At 41.8% G+C, this 18,599-nt stretch overlaps 1 protein-coding gene across 4 annotated transcripts in view; it reads right to left on the bottom strand.

Annotated features, from left to right (window-relative positions):
• The window catches only part of syt7b (synaptotagmin VIIb), a 142,349-nt gene that overhangs the window by 14,101 nt on the left and 109,649 nt on the right, over window positions 1–18,599 (bottom strand). For all 4 annotated transcript variants that reach the window (XM_046857440.1, XM_046857441.1, XM_046857442.1 and 1 more), the window contains one exon: window positions 9,831–9,950. In XM_046857440.1, the coding sequence (XP_046713396.1) occupies window positions 9,831–9,950 (120 nt within the window). The remainder of the gene's footprint in view (window positions 1–9,830; window positions 9,951–18,599) is intronic.

Below are 18,599 nucleotides of genomic sequence, written 5' to 3'. Positions count from 1 at the left end.
AAATAAAAAAGCAGAGAAAATAATGCTGAAAAATCTAATTTCGGCTTCTTGCTGCCTTTTGTGTCACATTTGTTTGCTGCTAGAGCTGCAGCGCTTAGGTTTCTTTTTTTTTTTTTTTTTGAAAAACGGTTTAAAAATAGAGCAGCTCGGGGCGTTGATGTCGTCGACGCAGCCGGATTTCACCTCTGATCATGTGTCAGTGTTAGTTAGCTGGACACCTGCCACTGCACACCTCAATTTCATTTCTATTCAATTACCTTCTACTGCCATGAGATGAGCAGCAACACACACATAGAATAGGATGTGGGATTATGCAACCACTGTCTTTTGCACTTTTTTCAGAAGCAGAGTAAAGGACTTGTGGGTTTATTTTTCACTATTTTGTTTGGCACTATTTTATGTGAAGAGATTTAAGTGAAACTTGATTTGTATTATAATACAATTTCTGTGGAATCTGTAATGTGTAATATATTTAGTGGACCACTAGGTACAGTTTGAGGCCCTCTGCCAGATATTATTAATTATATTTGACATATTTGCCTATATATATATATATATATATATATATATATATATATATATATATATATATATATATATATATATATATATATATATACACATACACACACACACACACAAGACTAAATAGAATGCTGAAATGGATACCCATTATCATTAAAATAAATATAAAAATGGTTTGCTTTTATAAAAACCTGATTTTGACTTGTGTTCCCAATTCCTGGATAAATGTTTATAACTATTAGGGGAGCTAAGATTTTTGAGGGCTAAGCATGCCTGTTAGCATCATCCACACAGTGTTAACCTGGTATTTTCATGTGTGCTTTCTGAAGCATTCAGCTTAGAGTGTTCGAGACAGATTTACGAGGGACGTTTGCAGGGCGCAGCACACTAAACCTGCTGCCTTCACGCTTGGCTTGCGTTTATTTCCATATCATGAGGATGAAGACACCAAGCATTCCCCTTCCTGGGCATTGCTATGTGTGTGTGTGTATGTGTGTGAGACACAGATAATATGTATGAAAGAGATGGGGGGCATTTCTGACAGTGACTTAAGCTGTCTGTCTCAGCTTTGCTGCTTCTGCTCATGATATGACACACAATCCAGTTTGTAGGAGAGAGACACTGGATAGATAGGGAAAAGAGAGAGAGAGAGAGAGAGAGAGAGAGAGAGAGAGAGAGAGAGAGAGAAACTTTCTAAATAACTAACAACCCAGTTTTCTAGGTTTATCGAATCACTCTTATCCACAGAATTCTATTTTTTCTATAGTTTTTTGCAGCACAAAAGAATATTACCGATGATGAGGTCTATAGGCACAAACCGTGTTACCAAGAGAAAAGTGAGTCAGGAAGTCAACAACTATAGGAAGTATTTGTTGTAACAGAGTCCACTGAGTGCAAATTGTACACTATGAATACACTTTGTTGCTGCACATTGCCAAATGTTTGCAGACACCTAGTCACAAGTATGGTTTGGTATGCTTTTTGAGCATCACATTGCACATTTAGTCCCAATTTGCTCTTATAATTCCTTCCACTTTTCTAGGAAGATGTTTTTTTGGTTTTTTTTGTGCTTGTGTAGATTTCTGCTCATTCAGACACAATGGTGTGAAAAAAGTCAGGTACTAATGTAGCTCAGAATTTCAATTTATCCTAAAGGTGTTCAATAGGGTTGGGGTCCACTTAAACCCATGCAAAGCATATTTTTATGAATGTCATGCTGGAACAGGTTTGGGTCTCCTAGTTAAAGTGAAGAAAAAATGTCATGCTACTGCATTCAAAGACACCAAATACAATTGTGTTGCCTTTGCAATAACAGTTTGGGAAAGAACCACATATGACTGGGAAAATCAGGTGTCCCAATACTTTTGTCTGTGTAGTGTACATGAACCTGTAAATGCTGTCAAGATTGGGTTGCTAAGCATCTGACATTTTGGGAGGGTTAAGGACTGTCTCACAGTATATCACCTCACGAACATCTCTGCCTAACTCATACTATTCCTAGATGTTTCTAAAGGGCCTTTGCTTAGAACACTTTCACAATAAACATAAACTAGCATCATAAAAAAGCCATGTACCGTAATCACAGGTTCACCCTGATACTGACTCCTTTGTCTGAAAGTATTTGATCAGAAGATAACACTTTTGGGTGCTCCACTGTTTTCTCCATACCTTACTGACAATAAATATATGAGGTGGTGTCAAAAGGTTTTAAGATTAGTTTTGTAGCACGCCAACAAATGGCAGCACAAGGCTGCACGCACAGTCACAGGGAGCACTGACCTTAACAAGTCAATGTCCCAAAAGACATCATACTGTGTACATCAGGAGCTGTGCCACTGGTGCAATTCTGACAACGTGCATTACCACGTCTGCAAACATATCATGTTTGCATCAGTTAGAACAAAAAAGCAGACGTGAAATTCAGCGTGAAACTGTGCAAATCTGCCACAGAGACATTTGACATTCAAGAGCGAAAGAACATCATTGGAAGATGGCAAGAGATCAGAAAGAGCTTTAACAAGCTCAAATCCCAAAAATGTCAAAACCATTCGCCAATGTGTGCATGATGATTGTTTGAGAAAGATTAACAACATTGCTACAATTGTCAGTGTGACATATAAAACAGTCCAGGCAATTCTCATGTGTGATTTGAACATGCCCCGTTTTGCTACCAAGTTCATTTTCAGGCTACTGACCCAGGAACAGAATGAACTATGCATCAAAGTCTGCCAACAGAATGCAGTAGATAAGCCGTCCTTAATGTTGGAGATTATTACCAGTGACGAAACTTGGGTGTACGGGTAGGACCCTGAGAAAAGCAACAGTCTTTCATGACCAAAAATGGTGAGGTAGATTTGCAGCGTGACCAAGTGCATGCTCATCATCTTTTTCAACATTTGCACTATTGTGCTTAGAGAATTTGTCCCTAGGGACCGGACCGTCAATAGCAAATTTTTGCCAGGTTTTAAAGCATTCGAAGAAGGACATTCAGTAAAAGGGACCAGATCTGTGGGGCACTAGTCTCAAATCTTTCAAATTCCATCTCATATATGATAAGATTTTAACTAGTGACTCAGTGGCACAGGATGCTGCTCTGGCATAGCCAAAACCAGAGATTTCACATTGCAAATATATCCATATTTTATTGATAAAAGAACTATAGCAAGAATTGGTCAGTGATTCATTTACTCATAACATTGCTCAAAACACTGTCGTGATTCTGACAAAAAGTGCACAATGACGACGTAAAACACAACAGATTACACAACAAAAATGTAATGATTACATTAGACTCATAGATGAAAGGTATGAAAGTCTGTTCTGTGGCCCAATAAAAAAATGTATGGCCATAAAAACCAGTCAAATACTTGCTAGCCATGAATATGCTTATAGCTGACATGGAGCAAGTTTGTAGAGATAGGGGAACAGTATATAGAGTAAAATTTTTTATGTGCAGCATTTTGGGCATAGGGTACAAAATGAACAAAATAAATAATTAACAATGATTATGACTTTGCAACCATCTCAGCATCATTCATACTCACGGACACACACAATTACACGCATATTGTAAATATGTCTTAAAGCCAATCTATCTAGGTTTAAATTAGTTATTTTCCTTATGTGCAAATGGATACACTTTCAGCACCAAGAGTAGGTTGCACTATCAAGTGCATTTTTTTTTCATGAAAACCAATTTTTTTTTTTTGTAAATGTGTAAATAAATCTGTCCAGAATGATAAATGAGGACTCTTGTTTGCCGGCATCTAAATACCAGAACACCCTACATCCACAACACTTTCATTCCAGTTGGCTGATGTAATCTTTACTTACACCTGGGGGCTAATACCCCTCTAGCACTGCATTATCTCTGTCTAATCAGGCCTCACTCTCAACAGGACTCCCCACACTTGGAAATCCTGCATCTCAGCCCACATTCAATAATTATTTCAAAATTGTAATATCTCTCAAGCTGTGTCTAGGTATCGGTTTCAGAAAACTGCAATTGCCACTAAACAAGTAAACAAACGTGTACAAAACTTAAAAAGCTGAACAGTTACATATGCTTTGAGTTACTGATATAACTTAAAGACGGAACCTCTAAGCTAATACTGTCGACTAGTATTTGTATAGTATTGGAAATGTATTCAAATTCAGCACCAAATGTCGCTGTGCGCTGTGAAAAGAACATCATCATTAGGTCTACAGAGCTCTGATATGGAGAGCTATGGTTTACTGTAAGTTGGAAACAAGATGTGACTAAAGATGTGATTAAATCAGATGCAAACAGCTTTGGCAGGAAAACACAATGGTTTATAACAACACACACATTTAGTGAACTCTTTTTCATCATAATTAAACTCGGCACTCAGTAAAAAGAAAGAGAACAGTGGATTGAGCTGCATCAGATTTGAGATGTTGAGATATGCGATTCATTTTAAACTGGGACGCACACCATGGGGCAAGAAAAATGGGGCAGTGGGATGAGGACTTGAATGATGAAAATTATTATTTAATTTTAAAACTGAGTAGCTGAGGTTTAAATAAGGGCTAGGGTCCCAGTGGAGGAGAGACTCACTTACTCCTGATTTCTTTGAATTATAAGTTTCCTCTTATTTACCCTTACTTACTATTATTTTGTACTACTGGGATATTTTAGGTACATATTTCATCTATTTTAACTTTATGGGAATTTCTTTTTTCAGCTACAGTATATACAGTATATATCATGTGAAACTAAAAAAGTACAACCTCTTTGAATTATATGGTTTTAATTAGAAGGACATAATATTGTGATAGACAGGTATCTGCAAGAGTGAAAGGGAAAGTTTATAGGACTGTGGTGAGACCTGCAATGTTAGATGGTTTAGAGACTGTGGCATTGAGTAAAAGACAGGAGGTGGAGCTGGAGGTAGTAGAGCTAAAGTTGTTGAGGTTTTCGTTGGGAGTGACGACGATGAACAAGATCAAGAATGAGTTTATTAGAGGGACATCACATGTAGGACGTTTCGGAGACAAGATGATGGAGGTGAGATTAAGATGGTTTGGACATGTGCAGAGGAGGGACATGGGTTATATCGGTAGGAGAATGTTGAGGATGGAGCCACCAGGAAGGAGGAAAAGAGGAAGGTCAAGGAGGCAGTTTATGGATGTGGTGAGGGAAGACATGCAGGTAGTTGGGTTGAAAGGGGCAGATGTAGAGGACAGGGGGTATGGAGATGGATGATCCACTGTGGCAACCCCTAATGGGAGAAGCCGAAAGAAGAAGAAAAAGACTTATCAGGACATAATATTAACCCTCTAGACCCTCTACTTAACCTCAGAAGAGCAACAACACATGGCATATTACAGCATGCCATTATTTATATTTATAAAAACAAAGCCAAATTTTATGATTCAATAGCTTTTAAAACCACCTTTACCAGGAATAACTTGAACTGTTTTGTATAAATATATCATTCGCTCACAATGTTGGAAATTTTTTGTCTCGCTCTTCCTTACAGTGTGGCTTCAATTCTTCAGTGAGGTTTGTAGGCATTTGTTTATGCACAGCTCTCTTAAGGGACTTCCACAGCATTTCAGGCAGATTGAGATATGGCTTTGGCTAGACCATTGTAATGCCTTGCTTCTGTTCTTTTTCAGCCATTCTGTTGTAGATTTGCTCGTGTACTTGGGATCATTTTCCTGTTGAATGAACCAATTTTGGCTAGTTCTTGAAAGATTCAATGACTGGAAGACATGTGCCTTCAGAACAAGCTCAAATTATCACCTCTCCATCACCATGCTTGGCAGTAGGTATGAGGTGTTTGTATTGATATATAGTGTTTGGGTTGGCCAAGCAGGACTCTGTGCATTATAGCCAAACATCTACACCTTGCTTCTTGTCTGTCCAAAGTCTTGGTTTGTTCAGAAGCAACTTTGCAAACCTAAGCCATGCTTCCATTGTTTTTTTTTTTAGAAAGAAGATGCTTTTCCCCTGGCAACATTTCTGGCAAGTAAAAACAGAAAAATCTAAGTAGAATTAGCAAAAAACTAAACTTTCAAAAAGTTTATTTAATTCTACAGCTATATGGAATTAAATAAACTTTTTGTAAGTTTTGGTTTTTGCAAATGTTGTTGTTGCCCTTGTATTTAATGGCAGCTAGCAAAAAAGAAAAATCTGTGTAACTATATTTTCTGTCCACCTTCAGTCAAAAGCAACCCAAGACTTATTTTTAAGGCAAAGAGGTGTAGTGCTCTGCAATGGGGAATTTAGCTCCTGAAATAAGTCCAATTTGCTGAAGGAAAAACAGAAGGTAAAAGATTCAACAGATTAGCAGGAAGACAAACTGAAGAACAGACTGTGCTGCACTGTGAATTCTAACATCTTTCTATCCGAGCAAGCATTAACTTCTTCAGCAATCTGAGCTACAGGAGATCGTCTGTTGGATAGGACCACACAGGCCAGCCTTCACTCCACACGTGTCAAAGAGCCTTGGCCACCCATGACCCTGTCACCGGTTCACCACTGTTCCTTCCTTCGACCAATTTTGATAGATACTGACCACTGCAGACTGGGAACACCACAAAACAGTTAATAGAGCTAATTTGGTCTTAGTTAACCTCTTAAGGTGACCCTCCGGCACCTGAGCCCTGCTGGAGAGGTGCACAAACTCAGCCTTCCTGCCTGGTTGGGGGTATTGACCAGCTTTCCCGACCTGCCAAGATCACCGCTCTACCTATCTGCCTTGCCAAACACCCCCCCAGCCTGTCTGCATGGCCAGGCTTGCTCCTCAGTCTGTCAGCCCCGCCAAGGGCGTCGCTTTGCTCCAGAGTCTTGCCGAGGGCGCTGCTCCGCTCCAGAGTCTCGTCGAGGGTGCTGCTCCGTTACAGAGTCCCACCACAAGCTTTGCTGACAGCATTGTTTTGCCCCCGGGTTTGCCCCCTGAGTTCCTGATTCCTGTTCCTGATCCCAGTTCTGCCTGCTGCGGTTTGGCTTTTGGACTTATTGTGTTTTGCTCTGCCTTAATTGCTCTATTTGCCATCCCTGGTTTTGGAAGGTATTTCGATTTCTGATTTTGGTTCTCCCTGCATTGCTTTTCTGTTGGCTCTTGGATTTTGGAAAGTTTTTTTGGACTTGGTTTTGGCTCTCGGATTTCGGACTGTTTTTCAACTGTGTTTTTTCCGACCTGCATGTTCTTTAATTCAGGACTGTATTATTGAACTCTCCATTTGTCACACTTCTGACATAATCGTGTTATTCACTTCACCTGTCCGTGGCCATAATGTTATGCTTGATCTGTGTATAAAGATAACAGCAAATAAAACATGAAGTCAGGTGCGATAGTCATAACCCTAACTCTAATTCTAATAAATTTCCAACCTGGCTGTTATATCTATAGATATCCATGTGACTCCAAAACAAAAAGACTATTCCATTTTAAATTCCACCATCTCTCTATAACTGATCCCTTCTATTAACACAATACCAATATTTCCTGTCTTGAGCAGTTTGGTTCTCACAAGTTCAACACTGGTTGTTACTGACAATGACGTATAACACTCCAGCCATTAAACTAAAAAATAGAAACCTGTAAAACTGTTATTGCAAAAATGGCTTAACATGTTCAAGCTGTGCAAAACACGTCTTCCAGATCAGCAGGAACATCCATTCCTAAACCGGCACAGGTGTAAACTCTAAAGTGAACGCAGGTGTAAAAAAAATGCATTTTAACTAAGCCAGTGTTTCCCCAAACCAAGCATTCAAAAAAAAATTGCATTCCAGAGCAGAGATATTTGTGAATCATTAGGCTGTTATTTACAGGTTGCCACCAGTTGCAGTCTCTTTGAATTTCTCTGGAGGTTGAGCACAGACACGTGCCATCAGGATGATTCGAGACAGATGAACATTAGATATAAGCTCACAAGCTTAACTGGTCCTTCCTCCTCCTCACACATCTGTCTTATTGAAATGAATGTTTCTCCTGGGCTAATTAGCATCTTGTATCTGAGTGTGTTCATGCCATTGAATGCAAAACAACCACATCCATGCCTTTGCCTCTAGCTGCAATTATTGCAGTTCCTTTCTATCAGATCTCTTCACAACATTTGAGGATTTCTGAAACTGAGCTGAAAAATTGCACCCAAACCCCTTGTATTTCTCTTTCCATTTCAACCTATTTGCATTCTAAAATACTGCTCTTCTACTATGCTCACTGTCCTTCCATCTAACCTGAGTGAAGAAATCAGAAATTCAGAAGCTGAGAAAGTGAATGCTCCAAGGTCTTCAGCAAGTCCAATTTTTTTTTTTTGTTGCCCAGCAACTCTACACTGCACCATCTCACTCAAGCGCAGATATTACAATATATAAAGCTGACTTTTTCACTGAATTCTGTACTAACAGTATCCTGAAAACCTTGTATCATAGCAGTGAGGACATCCTGCAAACTGTATATTTTCTGCATTATCATGTGCAATAATATGCCATTAAATAATATATCAAAATACAGTTGTAAGAAATGCTGTAAATCAAAGATGCTTTCATTTTGTTTTATTTGTTTCTGTAGTCTGAAATGTGGCATGTTTTATACTATCCTCCTGTCTTTACAATTTTTTTTTTTTTCATAAATTTTTGTGTGCCATGCAATAATGCAGAAGTCAAAGAAGACAGTTGAGGTGCTAAGACTTTCGCACAACCCTGTGCATTCTGTCTGGCATCCCTTTAGGTTTTCTGTTATGGCTCATGAACCCATCATGAGCACTTGGGTTGCTTTCAGACCTGTACTCTTTTGGTTCAGTTATTTTAAGTCTTGCTGTGTTCACCTTCTTTTGTGGCTGCTGGTGTTTTGGACAGAAATGTGTGGAAATGTCCTTCAAACTTGGGCCTAAGCCAAATCAAGATGTGGTGCTGGAATGTTGTCAAAGAAGTAGTGCAATTTAAGTTAAAAAGCTATCCCACGCAAAGCATTACAGTGCTTTTAGTGTGACTGAGCTACAGCCGCACATGGACAAAACTCTGACAACACAACCTTAGTTAAAATTTGTGGAAAAAAAAACTGCTTAAAAATAAGAAAAATAAGCGTAATAAGGTAGTGACACTGCACTAACAAAAGAAAATGTATACCCCTGGCATTGTTGTGTATGTTATCAAGTTTAATAATAATAAAATATGTGCTCAAAGTGCGAGGCAGAGTCTAAACAAACTTGCGGCCTGCCACTTAATACTGTTTTGCACGTAAAAAGGATTGCATTCAGTACCGAAAGCCCTGTACCGAAAAAGTTTGGTACAAATACGTGATCTGTTACACCCCTAATATTTACACGGCTGTTGCAAACAATGAACAAAACACAATTTAAAACATAACTCAAACAACATTTTTTTTATTCTTTTTCTTCAGGTTTCACTGATAACCTAATACACATCTGTATATACGGAAGTCTATTGCTTGGAATTGTGTGCTAGTGTATGTGACTATCCACTGTTTCTTGTAAACAGTGATTGCTATGGGAGCAAGGGAGCAGACTGAGAGCACACACACACACACACACACACACACACACACACACACACACACACATACACACACTGAATTGACTGATCCATTTCCTGATTATTACTAGTGAATTCTTGATAGAACATTCTTAAGAGAAATAGCTAAAGTTATCACTGTGTTTTTTCTGATGTGCAAAAGTCAATATACATCAAGATCATCATCTTGTGGCTCAGCTTCAAGAATACACAGCAAACACAAAAACAGAATAGGAATAAAAACAAAACCTTCTTTCATATCGCAGACTGTCTGAAGAGCAAAATCGCTAAACTCTACCTCTTGTCTCCAGGAGGAGTTTCTTGGCTCGCTGGTTTCTCCTGCAGGTCTGGCAGGTTGGCGAAGTCATCCTGTTCAGCCAGGCCAATCGCCAGAGACAACACCACCATCTTGCCTTCCCTAAAGTAAAATACACACATGTACACACACAATCATCTGTAGTGGTTTGAAGGTGGATTAAATGGCAACATTCTAATGACTTTTTGGGAGTTGACAGAGATTTTTTTTTTCATTACCAAACAGAACAAACATTAAATATTGTAAATATTTACTTAATGATGTGTCGTGTATTGCCTCAGCCAGCTGCTTTACAAATCGCATCTTAGCTGGATCTGTCGTATTCATTTGAGATGTTTCAAATAGTATTTTTCTGAAAGTAGGCCGCGTTTGAAAATCGGGGACCAAAACGTCTTCTCACACTGCACACACAGTACGAGTTTTTCTTTTATACTGCCAATGATCTTGCACTTGCTGAGCTGCAGCTTTTAAAGAATAATTTTTTAGAGAGAGTTTTTGACATGAGCACCGTACATCAGCTATTGCACACAAGCTCGCATATAATTAATCATTTTAATCGTACAAGCAAGAGTGTTGCCATGGCAACCGACAGACTGACTGACACCCTGTAGCAAGTCTTGTAACGGTTTTAGTCCAACAAACTATTACTGTAATTTAAAAACTTGACACTAGAAAAAGATCTCCTACACTATAAGGGCAAAAGTTTGTGGACACCTGATCATATTTGCTTTAATAATAACCTCCACTCTTTTGGGAAGATTTTCCACTAGATTTGGGAGTGTTCTTGTGGAACCCTAACCCTAGATTTGTGCTCATTCAGCCACGACGATGCAGCCATGAGGATAAAATCATGTACTGATGTAGATGAGGTGAAGAGGCCTGAGATGCTGTCAGATTTCATCCCAGAGTTGTTCAATAGGGTTAAAGTCAGAACTCAAGATCTTCCACTTTAACTCATATAAGGCATGTCTTCAAGGACCTTGCTTTGTGCACAGGGGAATTGTCATGCTGGAACAGATTTGGGTCTTCTAGTTCAAGTGAAGGGAAAATTGAATGCTACCGCATCCAAAGTCACCCAATACAACTATATGCCTTTAACTTTGTGAAAACAGTTTAGAAAATAACCACAAATGGCTGTAAAATTCTGTTGCCCCAATTTCTTTTGTCAATAGTATATAATGTATAACATTTAGGTTCCCTGGTGGTCTAGTGGTTAGGATGTGGCGCTCTCACCGCTGCAGCCTGGGTTCGATCCCTGGTTAGGGAACCAACCCAGCCATTAGGGTTGCACAAGCCAGTGCACTTTTAGTGCCGGTCCAAAGCCCGGATAAATTGGGAGGGTTGTGTTAGGAAGGGCATCCAGCGTAAAAACATGTGCCAAATCAAATATGCAGATCAAGAATACAGATGACCTGCTGTGGCGACCCCTAATGGGAGAAGCCGAAAGAAAGTTATATAATGTATAACATTTCCAAGTGCTAAGTGAATCTGTCGAGCAAATTATGGCACTTAAGTACACAACAAGACAAATCAGTGTGTATATTATAATTTGACCTCATTTTGACTGTTAAGCAAATTAAAGCCTTTGCTACAGGGTTATGAGAGTTTACCACTCACCAGCTATCATCTGTATAAAAAGAGACCAGGCACCAGAAGATTTCATTGGCTTTAAATATAATAAAGAACTGTCTCCAATGTATGTAATGCCATCAAGAAGTAAAGCACATAAAAAATGGAGCTGAAAGGAATAGGTAAAGAAAAACTGATGAAAAGTTGATGAGTGGTCATGGTAAAGCATTGTTCAATGGTGGAGAAAACAAGTAAACTTAAAAAATAAAATTTAAAGTTGGCCTGCAGACATAAGAGTGCCAAATGTATCCGCCATTATTAAGGGTGGCAATAATTTTTTCCATACAATTTTTTTTTTCCTGTATATATATATATATATATATATATATATATATATATATATCAGTATTACTGGGTTAGTATTACAGGGTCAGTATTACTAGTCTGCAGTATTTTATAAGGACAATACATGTTAAGGCACCAAGATGGCGGCGCGGCAGTAGCTCGCAGCGGCCTCTCCGGGATAAAAAATGGTGCTTTCATATTTAGCCCGACTTTTCATCTGTGTTCATGAGTATGACCAGCCGACATTGTTACGGTACAGGCATCATGCAACCAAGAATCTGCATGATGATGTTATCAATAACCTTCGTGACCTCGGCTTGATGCGACCTCGGCCACAAAGACCAGGCCCACCGCCCTCGGTGTTACCTGATGCCAGTGGCCGGCAAGCGGGCGGGGTCCTTGCTAGGCTAAATGCTAACCCTAACCGGCCGGCTCTCCCGTCCATTTTTCTTTCAAACGTCTGCTCCCTGGACAATAAACTGGATTACATTCAACATTCAACAAACCACATGGCGAGAGTTTAGAGACTGTTCCGTCTTTGTTTTCATGGAGACGTGGCTCAGCGACAGAGACCCGGAAGCCGCCATCCAGCTAGACGGGCTAACCGTGTTTCGAGCCAACAGAAACGCAGCTCTGTGCGGTAAGACTCGCGGTGGTGGTGTGTGTGTTTATATCAACACTGAATGGTGCAAGAACTCTGTGATTGTTTTACGCTATTGCTCATCGCTAGTGGAGTTTGTAACTGTTAGATGTAGACCATTTTATTTACCACGGGAATTCACCACTGTTTTCATTGTCAGAGTGTACATTCCTCCCAGCGCTAATGCTAAGGAGGCACTGTGTGAACTCTACGGCGCTATTAGTGACCTGCAGAATGCCAACGGATTGTTTATTATCGCCTGAGAATTCAACCATGTGAATCTCAGGACTGTTCTCCCTAAACTCCATCAGCATGTGGACTTTGCAACGAAAGGAGCGAACATGCTGGTTCTTGTTTACACAAACATCCCTGGCGCATATTGTGCGGAGCCCAGCCCCCATCTCGGCTACTCAGACCACATCTCTGTTATGCTAATTCCAGCATACAGACCGCTCGTCAGACGCTCTAAACCGGTTCTGAAACAGGTAAAAACCTGGCCAGAAGGAGCTACTTCTGCTCTTCAGGACTGTTTTGAGTGCACTGATTGGGACATGTTTAGAGAGGCTGCAACCAATGGCGATTCCATCAACTTGGAGGAGTACACATCAACAGTGACCAGCTACATCAGCAAGTGCATTGATGATGTGAACATCTCCAAGACCATCATTACACGCACCAACCAGAAGCCGTGGATGACTGCAAATGTGCATGTGCACAAAGAAACAAAGAGACTCTGCCTTCAGAACAGGGGACAAGACGGCCTTAAAAACAGCAAGGGCCAAACTGTCCTGTGCCATCAGAGAGGCGAAGCGCACACATGCAAAGAAAATCCATGACCACTTCCAGGACAGCGGAGACACCCGGCGCATGTGGCAGGGCATCCAAGTGATCATGAACTAAAAAGCAACATCACCTGCTTGTGACCATGATGCCTCCCTCCCAGATGTGCTAAATGACTTCTACGCCTGGTTTGAGGTACAGAACAACGTGAAGGCGAGGAAGACCATCCTTCCTCCCACTGCCCAGGTGCTTTGTCTAACCACAGCTGAAGTGAGGAAAACTCAGGGAGTGCTCAGGGAATGTGCAGAACTGCTAGCAGATGTCTTCACTGACATCTTCAACATCTCCCTGAGCAGCAACGTTGTTCCCACGTGCCTCAAGACAAAGACCATTGTTCCCGTGCCAAAGAAATCTACTGTCTACTGCCTCAATGACTATCGTCCCGTCGCGCTTACACCCATCGTGATGAAGTGCTTCGAGAGGCTCGTCATGAGGCACATTAAGACCCAGCTTCCACCTTACCTGGACCCCATGCAGTTTGCATATTGTCCAAACCGTTCCAAGGACGATGCCTTTTCCACAACCCTCCATCTGGCTCTCACCCACTTGGACGACAAGGACTCATATGTACGAATGCTGTTCATAGACTTCAGCTCAGCATTCAACACAATCATTCCTCAGCACCTGAACGAGAAGTTGAGCCTACTGGGCCTGAACACCTCCCTCTGCAACTGGATCCTGGACTTCCTGACTGGGAGACCTCAGTCAGTCCGGATCGGGAACAGTATCTCCAGCACCACCACACTGCTGTTCACTCTGCTGACTCACGACTGTGTAGCAATGCACAGCTCGAACCACATCGTCAAGTTTGCCGATGACACAACCGTGGTAGGTTTAATCAGCAAGAACGACATGTCAGCATCTAGAGAGGAGGTGCAACGGTTAACTGCCTGGTGTGGAGCAAACAACCTGTCTCTAAACGTTGACAAAACCAAAGAGATGGTTGTGGACTTCAGGAGAGCACAGAGCAACCAATCTCCAATGATTATTGATGGATCCTCAGTGGAGATCATCAAGAGCACCAAATTCCTTGGTGCTCATCTGGCGGATGACCTCACCTGGTAACTCAACACCAGCTCCATCACCAAGAAAGCCCAGCAGCATCTATACTTCCTGAAAAGGCTGAGGAAAGCTCATCTCCCTCCCCCCATCCTGACCATGTTCTACAGAGGGACCATTGAGAGCATCTTGAGCAGCTGCATCACTGCCTGGTTTGGGAACTGCACTGTCTTGGATTGCAAGACCCTACAGAGGATAGTGAGGAAAGCTGAGAAGATCATCGGAGTCTCTCTCCCCTCTGTTATGCACATTTACACCACACGCTGCATCCGCAAAGTAAGCAGCATTGTGGACGACCCCACACACCCGTCACACACACTTTTCACTCTCCTGCCATCAGGAAAACGGTTCTGAAGCATTCGGGCCGCCACATCCAGACTGTGCAACAGTTTTTTCCCGCAAGCCATCAGGCTACTCAATACACAGAATTTAACACTTGACACACACTCATTACTCATCTCAGCCCATTCCACCATCATTTATTTATTATTATTTATACTCTACCGTACTACACTGTATACATGCTGTCTTTTGCACCACTTGACTGCTGCTGTTTTTTGCACTACACTGTGTCTGTTTATATTCACATACAGTTCTCCTCGTACAGTATCGTATATTCAGAGTATACAGTAGGTTTACTAGTCGGTGCTATCTCAGGTTTTGTGTCTTGTCTTGTGTTGTCTTTTGTTTTCTGTCTGCACTGTTTGTCTGTATTGTTTTTCGTCTGCACTGTTTGCACTAGGTTGCACTCGATGCACTTTATGTAGCTTGTTGTTGTTTAGTGTAGCACCAGGGTTCCGGAGGAACGTTGTCTCATTTTTACTGTGTACTGTGTACCACTGTATATAGTAGAAATGACAATAAAAGCCTTATGACTTGACTTGACATTCAAAAAAAGAAAAGAAAAAACAAAACTGTAACCCTGAAGTAGATTAAGTGCTTTAATGAACCAACTGGACTTAAACAATGCGTTGTTCGCACAAGCATAGTCCGGAGTAGTTAGCCGATGGCATCAGTGCCCAAGCTGAGCCCCCGGCTGCACCATGCCACCGCTGACCATGTTTGATTTGCACATTTTAATTTTGTGGTCTGTAATTGCAAAAAGCCATCAACAGGAACTAAATAAAAGGAATGACGGTGCAGTTACTGATATCAATTAGTTCTCCTTAGTGACTCATTTAAAAAATATTCAATATGTAATGCACAACCTACCTACCCACACACACACACACACACACACGCTGGCACAGCCCCGAAGCTCCTGATGTCCCTCAAGCAGTGTAGTGACTCACTCTTTCCTCAGACCCGTCCTCCTTTTCTTGCTGCCTTTCTGTCCTGCTGTTTTTCGGTCTTATTCACTCACTATCAATAATCCAATATGTTAAGCATTTTTAAATTTATTATTATTATTATTATTATAACACACAAAAGGAATGTTCCATCTGAAAAGCAGCATTAGATAAGCACTCTTTTAAAAATTAGTAAATGATGAATTTTTGGGGAAAAGACTCAAAGGCAGCATCGCGTGGATCCTTCATGAAGAAGCCAATTCTATGATTCTGCTCTCCAGATAAGTGTTCCAAGGCAATTTGCAAAACAATCAATCAGCCAAGATGTCCTGCAATGCACACGCCACATGCCGAACTCATCGACCGTGTAATACCTCAAAACTAACTTGTTTATGTGGATCCGGACATGAGGACACATAAAAATGGTGTATATATAAATAGAATGGCACAAAGCTAAAAACAGGAGGAATGGTTTCTATGCTAGGCGCTTACTTCCTCAGCTCAGAGTTTGGTGTCAGACTGCACAGGAATAAGCGCTAGGTAGGAGGCATGGGAGGCAGAACTGTAAGAGTTTGAAACATTCTGAGAAAAACAACTGTGTCTGGCTAAAGGGGCTAGAAGAATTAAAATCGCAATATAAATGTAATTTTAAACTACACAACAAAAGATTGTGTCCAGGGACCATTTATTTTTTTGTATGAATTATCATGCAATTGTTTAAACAATTTAGTAAAACCTCAAATTTATCACCATGCAAACTTTAAATTAGATCTGCTTCATAAACGACATCTTTGGGAAACATTTTTTTTTTTTTGTTCATTTTATTGCTATGGAAATGTTTCAGTAAAACCACCTCGTAAATAATACGGGAATTAACAAGCTGTATTGACAAAGATCTAACATTTAGAGGAGTTCAAAACCAGACTTATAATCCCTCCTTTGGGTAAAAAAAAGTGTAAAATGAGAAAATCATGAGAGGTGCTAAGATTCCCCCTGGGACACTGCACTTAATCAGGAAGCCTTCTTTCAAGGTTTTGCACTTCATTTCCTGCTTATTCTTCTTTTTCTTTCAGCTGCTTCCGTCAGGGGTCGCCACAGCGAATCATCTGTCTCCATACCCCCTGTCCTCTACATCTGCTTCTTTCAAACCAACTACTTGCATGTCTTCCCTCAGCACATCCATAAACCTCCTGCTTGGCATTTCTCTTTTCCGCATTCTCCTACCGATATACCCCATGTCTCTTCTCTGCACATGTCCAAACCATCTGAATCTAGCCTCTCTCACCTGTCTCTAAAACGTCCTAAACTCATTTTACAAAACTCACCCACTAACTGTAACTCATCCTTATCACTCCCTATGAAAATCTTAGCATCTTCAGCTCTTCCACCTCCAGCTCCACCCCCTGTCCTTTAGTCAACGCCACTGTCTCTAAACCATACAACATAGCAGTTCCCTTTCAGGAACTCAAGCTGCGTTGAGCGGAGCATGTTAGGTCGGTTCCTGAGGAAAACAACACATGCAATTTGTGTTTGCATGTCGTTGTGGACGCTCTGCTCACAGAGAGTGCTCTCTGAGGAGGGCGCTCTCCCTCGCGGCTCTGGCCCCACTGTTGCTGAGGCGAGGCGGCATCAGATGTCGTGGGGCTTGCAGGCGGATCTGGCAGAGGGGCTTGGAGACGGGCTTGTCCCTTTCTTTATATCGATGACTGGTTGATATTAGCTTGATCAGAGCTTCTGGCACTCCGCCATCGAGATGTCATTCTTGCCTGTATGAAGGAGCTGGGGTTAAGACTATACGCCAAGAAGAGAAAGTCACGAAAGTGAAAGAAGGCCAGTAACTCACTTTGAATCAGTTCCAGAGGCCGGTTACGATCATTGCAGCAGTGTCTAATGAGATTCTGCTTGGCCACCTGCACATGAAACCTCTTCAGTGGTGGTTTAGAGACAAGCCCTTTGAGCCTTAGATGTGTGGAAAGAACCTGCGTTCCTGTCTCACAGGCCCTTTCAGGGCGCTCCTTGTCATTGCGTAATGCTAACAACGGATGCTTCCATCACAGAGTGGGGAATGGTCATGAGTGGCTGCTCCACCCAAGGTCAGTGGAGCGGGCTCCATCTCACTCAGCACTTAAACTGCCTGGAGATGCTAGCAATGTTTCCGGCTCTGAAACACTTCCTCCCAGACTTGAGGGATCGCCATGTGCACATCGATGATCTCTTATATCAATCATCAGGGGGGTCTGCGATCTCGCCCCCTATACAGGCTGACATGGCCCATCGTCAGTGCTGGAGTTCCTGCAGGAGCAGTTTGCCTTAGGGTTGTCTCCATTGACCCTGAAATGTTATGGTGCCCTTGGTTCCCCATGACCTGTTGTGTTGCAGGCATTCTATCCTCCTTCTTTTCAAGCCTCTGACCAGGAGAAGCTAACTGGCTGTCCAGTGCTTGCACTGTCCACAGGACAGACTGTGGAGGAAGTCAGAGCAGCTGTTTGTCTGCTGCGGTCCCTCTCAGTAGGTAGATTGGTCTGGTCTGGTCTCCCTGCTCCCTTCGGGGTCAAGGCTCACTCCACTTGGAGTGTGGCAGCCTCTACAGCCTGGTCCTCTGGAGTCCCACTCCAAGACATTTGCAATGCTGCGGGTTGTCCACCAGGCTGATCTTCGTCAAGGTTCTATAACTTTGACCTTAGAGCCACTCTATCTGTGCTCTTACACACTAGGCAGGGACTGGTCACTGTTGCATGGTTGGACTCTTGTTCCCAAAGCCTTGCGATGCAGCTTGTGTTCCTGAAAGGAACGTCTCTAGGTTATGTCTGTAACCCTAGTTGCCTGAGGGAACGGGACGCTGCGTCTCCAAGCCACACTCCTTGCATCCATGCTGCAATTCCTTGTCATTGCGTAATGCTAACAACGGATGCTTCCTCACAGAGTGGGGAATGGTCATGAGTGGCTGCTCCACCCAAGGTCAGTGGAGCGGGCTCCATCTCACTCAGCACTTAAACTGCCTGGAGATGC

This window comes from Silurus meridionalis, chromosome 9 (genome assembly GCF_014805685.1).
Source record: "Silurus meridionalis isolate SWU-2019-XX chromosome 9, ASM1480568v1, whole genome shotgun sequence".
NCBI classification, from domain to species: Eukaryota; Metazoa; Chordata; class Actinopteri; order Siluriformes; family Siluridae; genus Silurus; species Silurus meridionalis.
Note: the sequence above shows the minus strand (reverse complement) of the source record. Positions and strands in the feature narration are given on the sequence as shown.